This window comes from Tiliqua scincoides, chromosome 1, assembly GCF_035046505.1.
Source record: "Tiliqua scincoides isolate rTilSci1 chromosome 1, rTilSci1.hap2, whole genome shotgun sequence".
Taxonomy (NCBI): domain Eukaryota; kingdom Metazoa; phylum Chordata; class Lepidosauria; order Squamata; family Scincidae; genus Tiliqua; species Tiliqua scincoides.
The window spans coordinates 186,979,220-186,998,169 of NC_089821.1; the positions used below are offsets into that span (position 1 = coordinate 186,979,220).

General features: G+C 41.2%; 1 protein-coding gene across 2 annotated transcripts in view; it reads right to left on the reverse strand.

Moving 5' to 3' along the window:
* Positions 1-15,778, reverse strand: part of EPHA7 (EPH receptor A7) — a 183,129-nt gene extending 167,351 nt beyond the window's left edge. For both annotated transcript variants that reach the window (XM_066612748.1, XM_066612740.1), the window contains exons 1-3: positions 15,593-15,778; positions 8,413-8,477; positions 983-1,652 (exon numbers count right to left, since the gene is read on the reverse strand). In XM_066612748.1, the coding sequence (XP_066468845.1) occupies positions 983-1,652; positions 8,413-8,477; positions 15,593-15,689 (832 nt within the window). In that variant the 5' untranslated portion in view covers positions 15,690-15,778. The remainder of the gene's footprint in view (positions 1-982; positions 1,653-8,412; positions 8,478-15,592) is intronic.
* Between the last annotated feature and the right edge of the window lie 3,172 nt (positions 15,779-18,950).

The following is an 18,950-nucleotide window of genomic DNA, read 5'->3' on the forward strand; positions in this document are numbered from 1 at the left end:
GTAATTTGATGGAAACTGAGTTTCTTTTTAATACTTCTTTCAGAACAAAGGCAGAGTAAGTTGAACTGATTTGCATGGGTAGTTTTCACATTACAATTCTTAATGAGATTGCCCTCGTTAACACATAAGCACTTATTCTTTTCAGTGCTAAAAGATTTCTTCAGTTCTGCATAGGTCCAATGTCAATATCACTTCTACACTGTAGAAAATCAGTGTAAAGCTTGCAGAAGAAAAAAAAAGTGATGTGTTTATACTCAAGAAGCCTACACTTTTGAATCAATCCACACAGTATTTTCATAGATTAAGGTCTCCAATGTAGATAAAGATGTGGAGAATTCATGTATGGTGGACTTTTTCTTTACTGGATATCAGCTTCTCCCACATTCACATTCCTATCCTCCTAAACTGCATCCCAAGCTGCTCATCACAAATGCATTATAAGTTTTAATTTCTATACAGTTTTCTACAAATAAGGCTGCAATACTACACACATGTTCCTGGGAGTAAACCTCATGGAACTTACATCTGAGTAGACATGCCTAGGACAGTGCCATAAGCCTACTAAATAAGAAGCAAATAATTCTCATACACAAGAATATTAATGGAATCATCTCTGCAAGCTCTGATTTCCTCAAGGGTATTCTGAAAAACCATTAAGCTGTGAATGTCCTCTTTGGCCTATTTCTGTGCAAAAATATCATTACATAACTGCATTTACACTGTGTGCATAATACCATTAAGGACTATAAACTGTACTCCACACAGTCAGTGTAACAGCCTTTCAAAATGTGACATCCAATTGTTGACTTTCATCCTAAATGCAATTGATTTACACTAGTGAGTGAGAAGCTTACAAATTTCCAGACTCATATTCAAACTTTGTAATATAATGCTTTGATTCAAAGATGTGAGTGTTTGTTTTTTAAGTAAGAATAAAATACTGTATTTAGAACAAGAATGAAAAAGTATGTTTTCTACTTACGTTCACACGTGTCCCCTTTTTGCTGAAAACCAGCTTTGCAGATACACTTCCCAATAGGTACTAACCATTCTCCCTCAGCACTACAATGCATTCTAGGAGAGTTCTCAGCCTCCTCTTCTGCACTGCTGACACAAGTTCCTCGTACCTCAACTAGGGAGGAGAACTCTGAGCCAGTCACTGTATCTGGAAAGATAGCTAAGTTCTCAATAATGGACCAGCATTTCTTGTAGTATACTTTCACAGAAACCAAAGCAATGCAGGCACCAACATCCTGAAATGCAAGGTAGAATCCTTTTTTGGACAGAGGTCCAATCTCTCTCACCTCTGTATTAAGTTTCATTTTCCTCTCCCCAAGGTCGCCCTGGGTAAAGCTTTCATCAGCTGCAATAGTATCTATTTTTACATACTGGTTTTCTCTGATACTCCTGCCAGTGTCATAGTCTGTTTCGTAATAATGCAAGTTGAAAGTTTCTTTACATGTCCCCAGGACGCCGGGAAGGCTGTTACAATCTCTCAGAGTGAATTTCAGTTCTACAAAAATCCTTTGTGCGTTGCCTTTTGCAATCCAGTTAGTCCGAAGCCAGTTATTTTGATTAGGTTCCATGACCTGGCATACCTGGTATGTTCGTATAGGCGTGTAGTTTTCATCCAGTCCACTAATTTCTTCCCACTAAAACAATAAAGAAATTGTTACTTGTGTTTAGATAGACAGTAATAACTAATATGATTTTACTGGTTTACAAAGTTCTTTGCAATAAACTTTAATAATAATAATAATAATAATAATAATAATAATAATAATAATAATAATAATAATAAAACTTTACTTATATCCCACCCTTCTCCCCAAAGGGACCCAGGGCGGCTCACAACATATTAAAAACAGATTAAAAACATAATTTAACCACAAATAAAAACATATTAAAAACAGATTAACATATACCCATAAAAACCAGTCAGATAAAAAGAGCAAAACGTAGCAAATCAGAGGAATCAGGCCTGTAAAAATACTAAAAGATACAGAAAAGATGTTTAAAAAGGCCATGCACTCAGAAGGCTTCTTTAAACAAAAATGTCTTCAGGCCTCGCCAAAAAGTCTCCAGAGAGGGAGCCATTCTCAAGTCAAGGGGAAGGGAGTTCCATAATGTTGATGCCACTACTGAGAAGGCCCTATTTCTTGCCGCCGCCCCACGTACCTCCTTAGGCGGCGGCACTTGTAAAAAGGCCTTCTCTGATGACCTAAGAGGACGAGCCGGATTGTGTGGAAGTAGGCGGTCTCTAAGATACCCTGGCCCGGAGCAGTATAGGGCTTTAAAGGTCAAAACCAGCACCTTGAATTGGGCCCAGAAATGAATGGGCAGCCAATGCAGCCCCCGGAGAAGCAGGCTGACAGAGTCAAACCGCCTAGCTCCAGTGAACACACGGGCCACCGCATTCTGCACTAATTGCAGTTTCCGAACCTTCTTCAGGGGCAGCCCCACATAAAGCATGTTACAATAATCTAACCTCGATGTCACCGTGGCATGGATCACCGTGGCCAGGTCTGCACGATCCAAGTATGGCCGCAGCTGGTGCACCATCTGGTGTTCCTTACTCTTAGTATTGAAAATATAAAGTGTTCTTAAACAGAGATGAACTGTTCTCAATCTGATCAGAACACTCATAAGACACAAGATTTAAGCTGAGAGTTTAAGCTGAAGTATCCATGATTTCACCTCTGCTATGAACTCACCAGTAAGCCTTAGGCAAGCCACTCTCTCACAGCCACTTGGTATTAAAGCTAAAGGTAATTTAGTCATTGATACTGTATGCTATGAATTGCACCCTAGCGACAAAATATTTTGATGACAATTAATGTTATTTCAAGGTCAAGATCCAAAGACTACTTTTGGAATGCGCAAGTTTCCCTAATTTACTATATAAACTCATCAGACAACATGGGAAGATTCTGTCATGATTAGAGAGAGGGTTTAACAGCCCAATCGTAACTAACTTCCTAAAACCAAAGCAGCCACGCCAATGGGGTGAATACTGTATCCTGAAGAGGGAGCTGATAGTTATGGAGGCCTCCTCAAAGTAAGGAAACTATTGTTACCTTACCTTGGGGTTGCATTGCAGTTGCATCAGTGCTGGAAAATTGGATAGGATAGGGCTATAAGTTGGATAGGATTGGAAACCCTACTGAATGAATGAAAGCTCCCTGCACAGTCTTCTGGACCACAGCTATAGGTGTTACACTAAATTATTCAAAGAAGGCACAAATTCATAATCCAGCTACAACAATATGCAAAGCGATGAGACTACCCCTTTCACAAAATCAACAGGAATTTCACGTCTGAAAATAAACCATGTTCCATCAGAAAGGAATGAATCTACAAATATGACTATTTTCCCTTCTGAATTACTATTTGAGAACTATGCTTTAGATCAGGGGTGCCCAAACCCTGGCCCTGGGGCCACTTGCAGCCCTCAAGGCCTCTCAATGCGGCCCTCAGGGAGCCCCTAGTCTCCAATGAGCCTTTGGCCCTCTTGAGATTTGTTGGAGCCCACACTGGCCCGACGCAACTGCTCTCTGCATGAGGGTGACTGTTTGACCTCTCAAGTGAGCTGTGGGATGAGGGCTCCCTCCACTGCTTGCTGTTTCACGTCTGTGATGCAGTAGCAGCAGCAAAGAAAAGGCCAGCCTGCTTTGTGCAAGGCCTTTTATATACCTTGAGCTATTGCAAGCCCTTCATTCATTCATATAAGTTCATCTTTAATATATTCATTTATGTAAACTTATGTAAATTTATTCAAATTTTAAATGTACATTAATTCTTTTTTTTTCCCCTGGCCCCCAACACAGTGTCAGAGAGACGATGTGGCCCTCCTGCCAAAAACTTTGGACACCCCTGCTTTAGATAACTAAAATAAACCCACAAAGAATAATTCTGACTAAACCATTTTATTTACCTAGTATCAAGACCATTATTTACAATTCAAAGTTCTTGACACTATGTGAGTCTACATTGATGATATCTACTTTACTACTTTTTTCTGAAAGAAAGCAAAATAGTATTTGAATTGAGATTTTCAGTTCAGGAACAAAATATTTTGAGTGTAAATACCACATGGTTTGAGCATAATAAGACAGAATTAATTGACTGAACATAGTCCAATGTCTACATGTCAAACCGGTTAACCAAAAATAGTCCATTGATTGCAATGAATTAGGAGGACAAAATTCATACATTCATTAATGGAAACATCATGCGATGTATCACCTTCCAATTTTGCTCCCAAAATGACATATTCAAAGGCAATTATCTCTGATATCTCTTCACATGATCATCAACTGAAATAATTCAGGACATCAAGTTATGATACCAATTATGTCAATAGTGAACATGTGAATTCACTCTTTGGAAAATTCAGAAAATGCACTTAAATTCAGAGTAATAATTTTAACTGGTATCAGTGAACCTCAGGTCCATATTTCAGATTTACAAGTGTAACAACTGGTAGAACCTGGATCTTTTGCCTTTAATAAACACATTCACAGTTAGATTGTATAGTATGTGTAATAACAATTACACTTTTTTCTCTCTTAGAATGACAAATATTTAAGTGACTTTTTCATAAATATGGTTATCTGTATTCAATTTAATAGGAGTCACTCCTTTTTCCACTGGAAATCTGAAATCCATTTAAGTGTACCTAGAAACACACCAAAAAAGCAACACAGTGAAATTACTGGTGTGCCTAACACTGAACAATTGGTGGACTGTGGATCAGGTTGGAATCATAATACTCAAGTTTCTGTGAGATTATTCATAACCAGCACTGTACAGCTGTCGCTCTAGTGATAGGCAGTAAGCTGCAAGATTGCAGTCTTCTCCTTCTAGCACAAATTTCCCCAGTGGCCTTAGCCACAGTTAAGGACTACATCAGCACTGATAGATTTCCTTTTAACCAAGGTTTCCTAACCAGTTTCAGACCCTGGTTAATGTTCACCAGGCTAATGTCCATCCAATGTATTGTATCTTCAATTCAGATCAGTAGAGAAGGAGCCAGAAGATTTGTTCCAAAAGATGTGCTGAGGCAACATGTCATCCTGTAACCTCTTAACTAGGGTTAAGAGACTGCCCAACATTCTCCAGCCCTCACTCACTACTAATGATTCATGTAAGGCAAGCACTAACAAAACAACTGGCTTACCAATCCCCAAGTCAAATAGCACTCAATTGTTCATAAAACTACTTGACAGCAAGTGAGATCATTTCAGAGTTGACCTACTGCTCCAAAAAAAAAAAAAAAAAAAGACTTTGATGAACTGATACTGGAACTTACCACAAACTATATTATGGCTGTAAATGTTAAAATGCACAGAAGTTGTAAACATCAAAGTGCATTTTCAAAGTAATGCTGTGTTTGTTATAATGCATATGGTAGGACATGTCCATGTAATGAAATATATGGAATGTGTTTTTTGTGGACTAAACTCAATTGCCTATTAAAATATAATTCAGGTGGGGCCTATTTATCCAGGGATTCAGTATCCGTGAACTTGCTTCACTGCAGATGCTGAACCCCCAGATTGCCCCCTGCAGACCTCCCCGACGTGACCAGAGCCTTGCTCTGCAGAGCCTTGCTCTGGTCATGACCGGGAGGTTTTTTGAACCTTGAAGAGGCTACGTGCTACTTCAGGTGGCCTCTCCAAGACTCAGAATGACACCTGGAGTGTTTTTCAGTGACTTCTGGTTTAAGCAGAAGTCACTGGAAAAAAACGCTTCAGGCATCATTCTGAGCCTCAGAGAGGCCTCAAGTGGTGGTGAATGGCCTTTCTGAGGCTTAGAACAGCTCTGGATGCAAGTGGAGCAAGGCTCCAGTCGGGTTCAGAGCTCAGGTGGCCTGCAAAAACCAAAGATTTCAATATTTGCATTTTTCAGTATCCGTGTTGGGTCTGGGAACAGGTCCCTCTCAGATAGATAGGCACCACCTGTATTCCATTTTGAGAAAGAAAAAACACACAAAGCTATTATATTAAATCAAGTTGCTGGTCTATCTTACACTGTAGTCTCTGTTCTGACTAACAGGCAAATATCTTTCCCAGTTTTGCTGCAATTCATTTGACTGGACGTTGAGCCTAGGACCTTCAGTGTGCAAGCTTGTGTTCTGCCACGTAGCTCTCGCCCCTTGGAAATCTAGCATATATTTGTGCGCTTCCTGCTTTGCTGAAAACATTTTATACATAAACAAAAAAGGAAACTTAAATCCTTACTGGTACCTTGAAGCACCACTGCTGTAAAAAAAAAAAAAATAGAAAAAATGCAGCAAAATCAAATTTGCTAATCTTAACATGATCCTATTCCCTGGTCTTCTGATTTACCTTGATTTAGGGAAAGTTTTAATATAATTTGCATGGAAGAATTAAATTGAAGTACAACAACTGGTTGTAAATCAAGTTGCCTATATGCCAGTACAATTAACACAGGAGATACTCAACTATCATCTTGATTATAACAGGACAGAACAGTACTATTATCATGTGTGGGGGCAAGAAGTATCAGCCAACATACCATAATGGTGAAAGCTATCATATTATAAAAGAGAAAAATATCCAAAGACATTCCCGTGTTCAGTATTCATACACATTTGGTATATGCAACCCTTGTATATATATTGAATGTCATCCCTTTGTTGAATTCTAAGAGGTAACCATAGCATTTTCCATATCTGCAACCCTGAATCTAAACAGTTAGGAAATTTTGGCACCGACTTCCTTTTTGCAATTAGACTTTTATACAATTCCCCTGACGTTTTAGACATTTCAGTAAAACCAATCAAACTCAATTTTTCCTCAAGATTCACTACAAACTAGAAATTCTTGAAAAATTGTTCTCATTTCCTTTATTGGGCATTTGTGAACATTAATCGATGCAGTAAATACACATAATTTCAGAAGTCCACTTTTTTTTATTTATAAGTCGCACTAAGAATTTTTTTGAGAGTCTAACCAACTCTCTCCTAAAGTATTTTTAACCTTACCTATATATTGCAGATCGATTGTTATTGTTTAACTAGATTCCCACCATTTTTCAATATTTCTCCCCCCCTCCCTTCTCCCAGCAAGAGGACAGGTCTTTATTATCTAAAATCTGGACAATAATGCTCTGCTTTAAAAGGTTCTTTCCAACATGCCTCTTAAAAGGTTTCCCTCAATATGAAATTCTAATGCTGATGTTATTCCTTAATCTTAAGCATTCAGATCACATTACATATATTTTTAAAGTCTTTAGCTCACTTCCATTCCGTACTTGGATTGATTTTACAATCTTGCTTTTCAACTAAGACACTTTCAAGTTTTCATTCTTCTTACTTACAGGATTTGTTACACTTTTGTATCCCCTACTCACAGTTCACGCTCTTTGGGTTCCAGATTTCTTTATAAACTTTGGATTAAAGGCTTGATTTTGCTAACTTTATTCTCAGGCAATCAAAGAGACTACCTGCATACGTAAGAACTACTCTAAATTATAGGCAGCCCAGTCCTCAAAGTACTGTATTGTGACAGCATAAGCCACTGGAAACTTAACAGTCTCCATTTGAGGAAGCATTTTGAGGACATGTTACTTATTTGTTTTGACCTAAAAACAAACTGATGTACTTTCAGGGGCACTGGATCATTTTAAGAACCACCTATGTTTTTAGGGATGACATTTTGTCCTCTAGTAACATTGTTTCTCAAAAGATAAGTGATAAGCATGAACTGAAAATATAGTTATTGTATTTGGCTAGGTTTGAATGAATTCCAAGCTTGACAGTTAAGGGCTCACTTCTGTAACGAAATAAATACATTGATCGCTGTACTGTCAAAATACATTGGGATGAGTCTGTTGACAAGGTTGTGAAAATAAGTACGTGAAGTATGCTACAGCAGCAGCAAATTGCAGCTTTAGAAGCACAAGTTATACAGGAAATACTGTTGTACATGCTTATAAGATTCCAACATTTTGGAAACACTTAATTTAACAGGTAACAGCAACTGCATTATCTCACAAAACTTAGTTATATAAGTAACATTTTCAGAAACATGAACAAAAGTCCATGTTCAAATAAGATTACAGATTGCAAGTATTTTTTTAAGAAGCAGAAGTATTTGAGGTGACAATATTTTAAAATAAAAATACTGTACAAAGCTTTTAAGTATCCCATAAGGGATAATAACTGTGTTTAAGTGAATGAGGAGACGGTTCCTTGTAATTAGTAGAATTTGTATGCTCTAACCTGAGCTATGCTTTTATTTACAAAAGAAACAACACATATCAGCACAGGTTAAAATTTGCAGGAGAAACTTGGGCCAGAGCATTCGTTTAAGGCATGTTTTAAAATATGAATATTGTTTGTGGAGTTCAGTTCACCACATTTTAAGTGCATGATAATATACTTACCCCACTGGAGGGAGAAGAAATCCATTCCAACTCTGTCTGTTGTGCTTTAGAATCCAACAATATTACTGAAAGAAAAAACCCATTGTGTATTAAACAATGTTAATAATAAAAACTTCATGATGAAACTCAATAGAAAGAAGTGTATTACTGTATATTATTTTTGTTCTCTAAAATTTTATTCAAAAAGAAGATAACACAAGGCAGCTGATTGAATATCTTGAAGTGTAGGTGATTCTTAGCATTAAGATTTAAACATCTGAAAACATTTGGAACTATGTAAATACAGATAATATAAACCAAAACAACTGTATAGGAAAATTAGGTGGATCTATTTTTTATGCATTTATAATATCCTCATTTTAAAAACTATGATGAAAATACACTCTATTTTTCAAATAATGAATATGAATAAAAAGGGGTATGAAAAGATACATCTATTCATTTAGCCTCTTATTTTTACATTCAATATAAGATATATATAACCTTCTAAATACTGCATTCTGTACTGGTCTAAGGTTGTTAGGGAAGAAAGAGTAATGCAATAATGGAAAGGCAGAGCTAAAGCAAGACATTATACAGGAAAATAAGCATTGATAAAACAATATTTACAAGTTGCTTTTCATCACCAAAAACCATAGTAGCTTAACAATTCATCATCATGCAATAATATTTTAAAATATGTACATCTTAACAGGAAATATTTCCTATAAGATCTAAAATACAATCCACATACATTAAATTTAATATGTTTTGCAATGTCTGCAAATTAAAGACTACACTGCTAGTTATGTGAATATAACTGATATAACATCACTATTGTTCAAGCAAATATGGCTGGAATGGACAAGTATCAGACATCTCCTCTAATAAATTCAAGAAGAACTACATATGTAATAGGTAGTTTTTCTTCATACTTTACTGAATATAAACATAAGTGTACAACTAAACACAACCATAAACCCTGCTAACACATTACTGTACTGTATAAATTTCCATAGTACCACTGAAAATGTTGGTCTATGCTAAACCTGCAAGCAGTTGGTTTAAATAATTGGCTAAAGGCTATTTCAAACAATATTGCTTCACTAATCACCGATATAAGCCTGGTGTTTTATTCAAGAACATATTTTAGCCCTATGTAGTATATTCTGCCAACTTACTATATATTTTAACAAAAGAACACCACTTTTCAATTTAAAATAACCAACTAAAATAAATCAATACACCGCCTGCAGTCCTCTACACAGTTGCTTAGTAGTAAATTCCACTGAAATCCCTGCACAAGTGTGTGGATGATTGCAGTCTAAGATTCAAAAGAACTGACTGAGATGAGCAACATTTGAAACTTACCCATCTATATGGACTTGTATTGAGGAATGAAACAAGCTTAAACTTGCCATAATAAACTTTTAGAACTTTGCAGACAGAAAATAGATTCTTCAGCAATTGTTTAACCTTACTGCTTATCCCTAACCATGTTTAATAGAAGTAACAGTACAATCCTATGATGTCTATTCCTGAGTAAGTAACATTATGTTCAATGGGGCTTACTCCCAGGAAAGTGTACACAGGATTAATCCTCAGTGCAACTTTATTTAAGTGCAACTTACTTCTAAATAAACAGGACTGCAGTCCTACATTTGATCACCTAGGCAGACATATTAAAAATAAATCACACTTATTCTAATGGTTCTTATGTCTAATATGCATACATACTAAGAAAACCATATAATTCAATAGTTTACTATAATTTTGAAGTTGCTCACTGAAGAAGTTCAGACTCAAACTTTAAATAGCTTCACTTCTCATTTATTTAATTAATTAATCCAGGTATCTAAGGGACTTCAGCTATTAATGGTACCTAACTAGGAGCTGATAGAATGCTGTGTATTGGGTTGCTAATTAAAGACCATGCTGATAAACTTAGCTAAAAAAAGCCATAGTGCCTGTTTAACCCCTTCAATGCATCTATTGAAAAACTGAAGTAACTCATTGCCTTAAACATTCCCAGTGTTCCTCAGGCATCTTAAACTTACACAGTACACCAAGTTATAGTGAATGGGCATTCCTTTTTTGTGTTTGAGTCTGCAAGATATAAGCACTAAGTTTCATATAGCACTGTCCTATCCATGTTTACTGAGAGGTCAGTCTCTTAGTGTTCAAAGGGGCTTACTTCCAAGAAAGTGACCATAAGATTGCAGCCTTAGTGAGTGCTAATCCCCCTTCCAAAAAAGATATTATAAGAACAATCCTAATCCTATTTTATGATTATGAATTCTGAGTAAAACAGCAACTTCTCTTGCAAGGGAGTCTTTTATAAGTGCTGAGGGGCATTTTTATTTATATTCCATAAGGCAGCCCTGAAGTTCTTGCCAACTGCTCAAATCAGAGAGTTTCCTTTTTAAATTACTTTGACCAACCAACAAACCAGGCAGATAACAGCAAAAAATGAAATAAAATTTAGAAATTGTTTGAGAAGGTCTCTAATGAGATATGTAGCCCACACGCTGGTCACAACCTTAGCTTTACTGCAAAAACCAAACCCCACTAATCAAGGTCTCAAAAACTGTGGAGCTTTCTAGGCAGCCTCCTGCCTGTGAAAGCTTACTCCACTAAATAAAATTAGCATTAGCTAGTCCTTAAGGTGCCACAGAACTTTTTGTCTAGTGCAACCTTTGGTGTCTGCCACATAAAGATAAATGAAGTGTAGCATGTCCATGGTCCATTGTGCCATTTTTCTGCACAGTTAAGAGCCAGGTTCCTCTCTTTACACTCTCTCACAACCACAGACAAAGAAAGGGATGCCAAGAGAATGGCCTCTTCCATTTTGGAAAATAGCATTCATAAACACCTTCATTTTAAACAATTTCTCAGTCCATTTCTCAAACACAACCCTGAAAAGGTGTTCCTAAGATTTGGTTTTTCCCTGTACACATGCTCAGTATGATATCAGTGCTCAGCTCAGACTGGGAGTTATATCACCTGCCCTGGATCAAAGATGCCCAGCTTCTGTGGGGAGACTGACTGTGGTTATTCTTAAGGGGGGAAGACGACAAAAAGGAATCCTGTGGCACCTGAAAGACTAAAGGCTTAAAGAGGCAGATTCTGGTACAAACTCATGCCCACAAGAAATCCAGTATAGGTAGAGGTGTTTGTTTCCAGTGAGTAAGATAGGATTACAGCCAAAGTATTACCAAACACAATGGGCTTACTTTTGAGAAAAATAAACACAGTTTTCAAACACTTCTAAGTAAAGGACAACCCTAAACATGTTTACTCAGAAGTAATTCTACTGAGTTCAATCCAACCTACTACCTAATAAACAGTGTTTGGGATTAGACCCTCACAGTACAATCCTTTTCATCTTTTCTAAGTCCCACTGAGGCTACAATCCTATCCACACTTACCTGAGAGTAAGCCCAATTGATTACAATAGGACTTACTTCTGAGTAGACATGCATAGGATTGGGCTTTAAATTCAATGGTTTACATGCAGGCTCAGTAATTTTTTTTACAGGAGCCACAATAACTTGGGGGAAGGGGGGTTTCCGCTGTCATAAGGCTTCTCAGAGATGAGGGGCAGTCACTTTTTGTTGATTGTACAGTACTTTTCATAGCCCAGGCCTCAGCCTTAACCCACAGGGCTAACTGAGAGCATAACCCTATGCATGTTTACTCAGAAATCAGTCCCATTGCTTTAAATGGGGCTTACTCCAAGGAAAGTGGAGCCTGAAGCCCTCACACACACCAAGTCAACAAGGGGGCTTGGCTCCCTACAGGGTGCAGAGGAGCATGTGGGGGGAGGTTTCAGGAGAGACCTGGCCAGCATTTCCACCCAATTTCCAGCATGCCTTAACCCAATGGTGGGAAAGGGGAGGAAAGCGGGCAAGTGACGTCTTGGAGCTCCTCTTCTGAGGGGGCTCCTTTCACAGGGGGCAGCCCTGCAGTGGCAGCTGCATCTTCTCGCCTCCAAGGGGGGTTGGAGCCCAATCCTAGGCATGTCTACTCAGAAGTAAGTCCCATTAGAGTCCATGGGGTTTACTCCCAGGAAAGTGTGGATAGGATTGGGCTGGGAGGCGGCACACTTTCCTGGGAATAAGTCCCACTGATCCCAGTTGGACTGCGAGTCAGCAATGGAGGGCATTGTGCTCTTGAGGCGGTAGGAGAGGCGCGGAGAAGTTCCTTCTCCTCTCATGACCCCACACTCGCAACCCAAGCCTGTGCGAGTCTACTCAGAAGCAAGTTCCATTGTGTTCAATGAGACTTACTCCCAGGAAAGTAGGGCTAGGAGGGCAGCCTGACGCCGCCGCGGGAGCAGCCACTTCCCGCGCTCCTCCTTCCTGAGCAGGAGCCTTACTGAGGGCAGGCGGCAGAGCCACCAGCAGGCACCGCTTCTGCTCCTGCGCCCCAAGCCCAGAAGCCGCCGGCATCCGAGGGCGGGGCGGAAAGGACTCGGGCAGCTCCCGACCGAGCGAGCAGGAAAGCCCCCTTCCTTAACGCAACCGCCACACCTCCCACTTGCTCACCGCCGAGCCCTTTCCTAGGCTCAGCACTCCGCCGAGGACTTCATTTATCCCCTCGGAACAAACTGGGGCTGCAATCCTAAGTCCCGTGCACTCTTTCCTGGGAGTAAAACCCATTGGACACACGGGGCTCGTCTCTGAGTAGACACTGCGCTGCACTGAGTGCATTACCTTACACAGCACTGCAGTGTAAGGACTGCACTGTGGGTCTCGCCACACATTCGTGCATTGCTTCTTCTTTCCCCTCTCCACCTATGAGGTTAGGGTCCAATCCTATGCATGTCTACTCAGACGTAAGTCCCATTATAGTCAATGGGGCTTACTCCCAGGAAAGTGTGGCTAGGATGGCAGCCTTACTGGGCTAAGAAAGAAAAACCACCACCTCTGCCCTCCTCCCCTTCCCGGTTCTTTTCTTTTTCCGAGCAAGTCAGAAGCATGAGTGGGGCAGGGAAAGGGGCCATCGATCGCCCCTTGTTTATTCCCAGAGTGGGGAGAAGGCGAGGCGAGGATTGCCTGCAAAAGTCGCTTCTGAGAAGGGTGCTTTCTTGACCCTGCCTCAGGTAAAGGTCCCGGCTGCCTGTCACCCATTCACACGCCTCCCTGCTTCTGCCAGGTCAACTCTCAACCCAGGCAGCCCACACATTACTACGCGGATTTAAGCCAGGCAGCATACACAGAGCCCAAGCCTAGGCATGTCTACTCAGGAGTAAGTTCCACTGTGTTCAGTGGACCTTATTCCCAGGAAAGTGTGGATAGGATTGTAGCCATACACACACACACACACAGGCTCAGCTCCTGCGGGCCCCCTCTCTCTCCTCCCATCCCCCCCACCCTCTCCACAAGGGCAGCGGATGGAAGGCAAGGAAGGAAGCCGGTTCTCCCACCCCAGATCTCGACCTCCTGCAGTCAGCATTGGGCTGCCTCGTCGCCCCCCCTTCTTTTAGCGCCCCTCGCCCTTTCACCATGTCATTCAGCCTACTAGCCTTTCAGATAAACTTTTCCACCCCTGCTGAGGAAGAGCTCACGATCCTCCCCCCATTCCCTGTAGAGGACTTGCGGACATGATTTTTACAGGGAAGGGGGTCCTCTCCACCCCTGCCTCGGTCTATAGGCTCAGACCCTATTTCACCTACTGCTAGTTGCTCAAGGGGGGGGGAGTACTGGGAGGATAAATCCTCTCCCAGACATTACACCCACCTTCCCCAAAAGATGTTAACAGCATCTCAGATTCCCCCAAAGCACCCAGTTGCTCAATGGGGGGGGGGGGGGCATCGATGTATTGGGAGGAGAAATCCTCTCCCAACCTGACATGACAATCCCACCCCAAACAGCATCTCGGGTGCTCGAGAGCGCGAACTCAGGGGGTCCACCACCTGCATTTTGTGGGATACTGTGTGTCCTCTGAGTATTGCTGTTCGTATGGAATTGATGGGATTTCTGAAGCGCCTCTTGCCATGTCAGGGGAAAAAAATATGTCGGTGCAACACTAGCTGCCTCCTAAACACACGGAAAGCCTCTTTCTGTGTTGCATACGGAGAGTAAAAGAAGGGGAGGGCTTGATGGCAAGTGTACAGATATGCGCACGGTATATATACCCACAACGGCGGTACTATACTATCTGGGGATGCAAATAGTTCTACACACGAGCGTGCTCTCTGCCACTCACTACCCCACTCCTGGCTTCCACCCCGGCTGAACGTCCTTCTCGAGCCTCCGATCACGCCATCAGCAGCACCGCACGGACTAGTGGACTTTATTATTAGCTGCGATAGGTGACATGGTGGACTAGCAAAAAGTCACTCTCCCCTCCCCCTCGGAAAAAAAAAATCCTTTGGGATGATAACAGCCTCACAGCCCAATCCACATTTTCCTGGCAGTAAGCCCCATTGACTTTAATGGGGGCTTACTTCTTTGCGTAGACATGCATAGGATTGGGCTGACAGGCTGCAATCCTACTTTTCTGGGAGTAAGTCTCACTGACTACAATGGGATTTAGTTCTGAGTAGACATGCATAGGATTGCGCTGCCAGTCTCCAAACTCCTCCAAACTCCTCTGCAGTGGTCTGATAGCTTAATCCCCCCCCCAAACTCCAGGAGCCACGACAAGAATATTTTTTCATTGTGTGTGTATATATATATGAGCGGTTTACCCTCCCTTCGAAAGGAGGTTACACTCCTCATATCACTGTCTTTATTAAGTTGCACTCTGATCATTATGGAAAAAAATATCTCCCCAGGGATCCTTCCAACTCCGCCCCCCCAACCCACACGTACATACAGTGCATACACTAAGGGTTTGCATCACAGTGCATCTTAAGGGTTTGCATCACGCGCAAACCTAAATCCTGACACAAATACCATCGTCCTTAACACACACACACACACAGAATCAGAGCGCAATCTGGATCCCTTATAATCAATGAATGGGTAGCCATTCACTTCCATAGGAAGGAGTCGTAAATGAATGCACTCCAAATGGGGTGGCGAGTGCCCATCTCTCTCTCTCTCTCTCTCTCTCTCTCTTCACCCCTGCCGTGTTAAAAAGAAAGGGGAGGGGGGCTCAGAAGGAGGCTGCATGCAGTTCGCACCCCGCGAGACACTCTGACAAGCCCCTGCCACCGAAGAAGCTTTAAACTTTGTTCTCAGCATCACCTTACCTTCTTTTGCAGCCTGTGCCTCCCCCGTGCGTGCAAAGCGAAGCAGCCCGATGCAACAGAAAATAATCCAAGAGGGGAGCCTACTTTGAACCACCATGGTGCGCGAGCGGGAGGCTTTTTAAAGACAGCTATTTACATATGTATGCAGAGCGAGAGAGAGACTGACTGCAGGATCTTTGCTGCTGCTGCTGCTGCTGGTGCCACTGGGCGAGTCTGAAAGGGCTTGTTCTGCAATGTGTCTTGCCTTCGCATCCAGAGCTCTCTCCGGCTGCTGCCTTCTCCCTCTTCCCTATTTGCTGCCTGCGAGTCTCCGACTGCAGACCGGCCGCTTGCTCCACACTCCAATAATATCAATAGGAGCGGGGGGGGGGGGGAGTGGAAGGGGCAGGACCAGAGCTGGCGAAGCAGCCCCGTCTTTCACAATGATTGGCAGCGCAGCCCAGCCTAAGAGGTGGCTGGATCCCAGCTTGCGGAGGCTCCACTGGGCGCAGGCGGTGGAGGCGGATCCAGGCGTCTCATCCAATGAGCGGGGAAAGGTGTCAGGTTGCTGCTGGTCCTGGATTCCCCTCCAGGTTGTTGTGTTGCTGCTGCTGGTGCTGCCTTTGCAGGAGGGGAATGTGGTGCTGGAGCCGTCCGTGGAACGAACAGCAATGCACGGTGTCTTGCAGATTGTATTCACGGTCCGATGTGCCACCCCGTTGAAGCTGCTGCGGTGGGGTTTTTGTCGTGGTCTGGAGGGAATTGAAATGTCTGGGAAGCTGATGCTGTGAGCTGGCTGGAAGATGGGAGAATTACAAAGTTCTGCAAACTCTGTAGCTTACCCTTGTTGCTTCACGCACACGCACCCCATCTCCAGTCACAAGCACACATCCACCCTTTGTTGATGGATACTGACTTAGAGCCCGATCCTATGCATCTTCTTACTCAGAAGTAAGCCCCTTTATAGTGAATGGCGCTTACTCCCAGGAAAGTGTGGCTAGGATTACAGCCTTAGAGCCTGGTCCTATGCATGTCTACTGAGAAGTAAGGCCAGTTGTGGTCAGTGGAGCTTACTCCCAGGAAAGTGGGGCTAGGATTTCAGCCTTAGAGCTTGATCCTATGCATGTCTACTGAGAAGTAAGCCCTGTTGTAGTCAAAGAAGCTTACTCCCAGGAACGTGGCTAGGATTTCAGCCCTAGAGCCTGAACCTAGGCATGTCTACTGAGAACTAAGTCCCATTATAGTCAACGGAACTTACTCCCAGGAAAGTGTGGCTAGGATTGCAGCCTTAGAGCCTGATCCTATGCATGTCTACTCAGAAGTAAGCCCCATTGTAGTCAATGGAGCTTAGTCCCAGGAAAGTGTGGCTAGGATTGCAGTCTTAGATCCTTTCTCTCTAGTGACTCTAAAGTCAGTGTTCTCCCCGAAGTTATCCGGATGGGAGTTGGGGCTCTCCCGCATCCACTCCGCCCCAGGCTTCAGAGCCTTCATTGAATGGTAACATTCAAACAACTCAGATAAGTTGATACTTTGTATCAGTTGATTTGTGAGTCTGGTTCTAATGTAGTGTTTTGCAAGAATTTGAAACAAGTGGAGGTGACAGGAAGCGTGTGCAGGTCGTATTTTCTTTTTAAAGGCAAACTACCAACACCTAAACAATTTTGCAGTTGTAACATTTGTGGAATAAAGTGTGCTTGAGTTCAAACAATTAAAAAAATCAGTCTTTTTTATGACAAATAAAACGATGTAACGTGAAGCCTCATGTATTTGATCTTCACTGTACACTGTGAACATCTGCAATAAAACATTTGGTTCTGTTTCTTATGCAGGCTTTGTAAACGGGGAAACAAGCTCTTTGTGTTGCCTGTAATTGGAAACTTTTGTACACTTTGCAGTCCTTTGTCAAAAGTTCTTTAAAAAGTACAGCAAAATTATTAACATTAGCAACATTTTCAGTTTTCACACTTTTCCCGCTACACACTTATGAAGCAACCAGTTTAATGACAACATGAATCTAGCTGCTGTTCAGCATTTTTTTTTCTCCAGTCAGCAAACCAGAAACAGGGACTAATCAGATAAAACTAAGTGGAGGGGGAGTTATTGTTTTGTAAAGAAAGAAGATTGTCAAATTATTTTAAAGTTCAGCCCACTGATGCAAAGAGTACTTTCTCAGCATCAGGAGCCTGGCAAGTGTAAACTCATTCCTTCCACTCCTCTCAATCTGTTATTAATTGGGAGGGAGCAAAAGAAAAAAGAAAAAAGAAAGAAACCTGAATAGGTGAAACACCAAATGTATAGAGTTGGTTTAGCTTAAAGAATGAAACAGGGAGAAGGGGAGAAGACTAGGAACCTTACTGTTGATTGTCTTGAGAGTCTTAGCTCAGCAATGGCCTTTGTGTGAACAGAATGCACAAGCAAAATGTATTTTTTTTTGTCAGCAACAGCAGAACAGAGAGTTGCGTTGTTAAAAAATAGTTGATCCATACTTTGAAGCTTTCAACTTCAGATTAGAGGAAATGATTTTTTTTTAACTTGAAATTTTAAGCTTAGTAAATAATCATTTCAGAATTCAGATTTATTTTGCAAATTTTATGACTACAGACCTTCAGGCTGTATCCTTTTAAAGGTACCAAAATATTTTAAGTGGAACACCTGTTTACATCTTTGAAGCAGTTGAGGACAGAAAAACGTAGTCCCAGTTTACAAAACCCTATGAGAATATTTTTTAATCCCTCACATAGTTGGAGATGGAGATACTCCGATCAGTATATCCGAATATGCTGTGATTTTACTGTTCTTTGTAGGCATGCTATAAAGCAAAATATATAACGCGATTGACCTTCATAGATTGTATATGGATTACTTGAGTACAGACCAAAGCGATAGCAAATTAAGAACTATGTATAAAACACATTCATGACTGTAGATGTGTGCATGTACAATCCAGCCAATGTTAAGCAGTTTTAAGTCCACATGCTTAACTGCCTCAATGAAATAACTGGAACTTACAACTGCTTCACTTTGGCTGAACTGTACTCTATACTGTATAACAGTATTTGGGTGAATGAATTTCAAATGAAATCTCCAGGCAGGCAGGCAGGCTTTCTGATTAGGTACATCATAATGATTTCAAAATACACAAAGTGAAGGCTTAAAATGTTAATATTATCTTTCAGCTGCTACGTACATTAAGAAGTGTAATGTACAGTACATTAAGAAGATAAAAATGTTTCCATTAAAGCTGACACTACCACATATTTAAACATATTTAAACATATTTAACAGACATTACAACTACTATCAAGGCATGAGTGGAATTGCATTGCACTTTATTGTGTGAGTGTGTGAGTGTGTAATTTACTTAAGTGTTTCACACTTA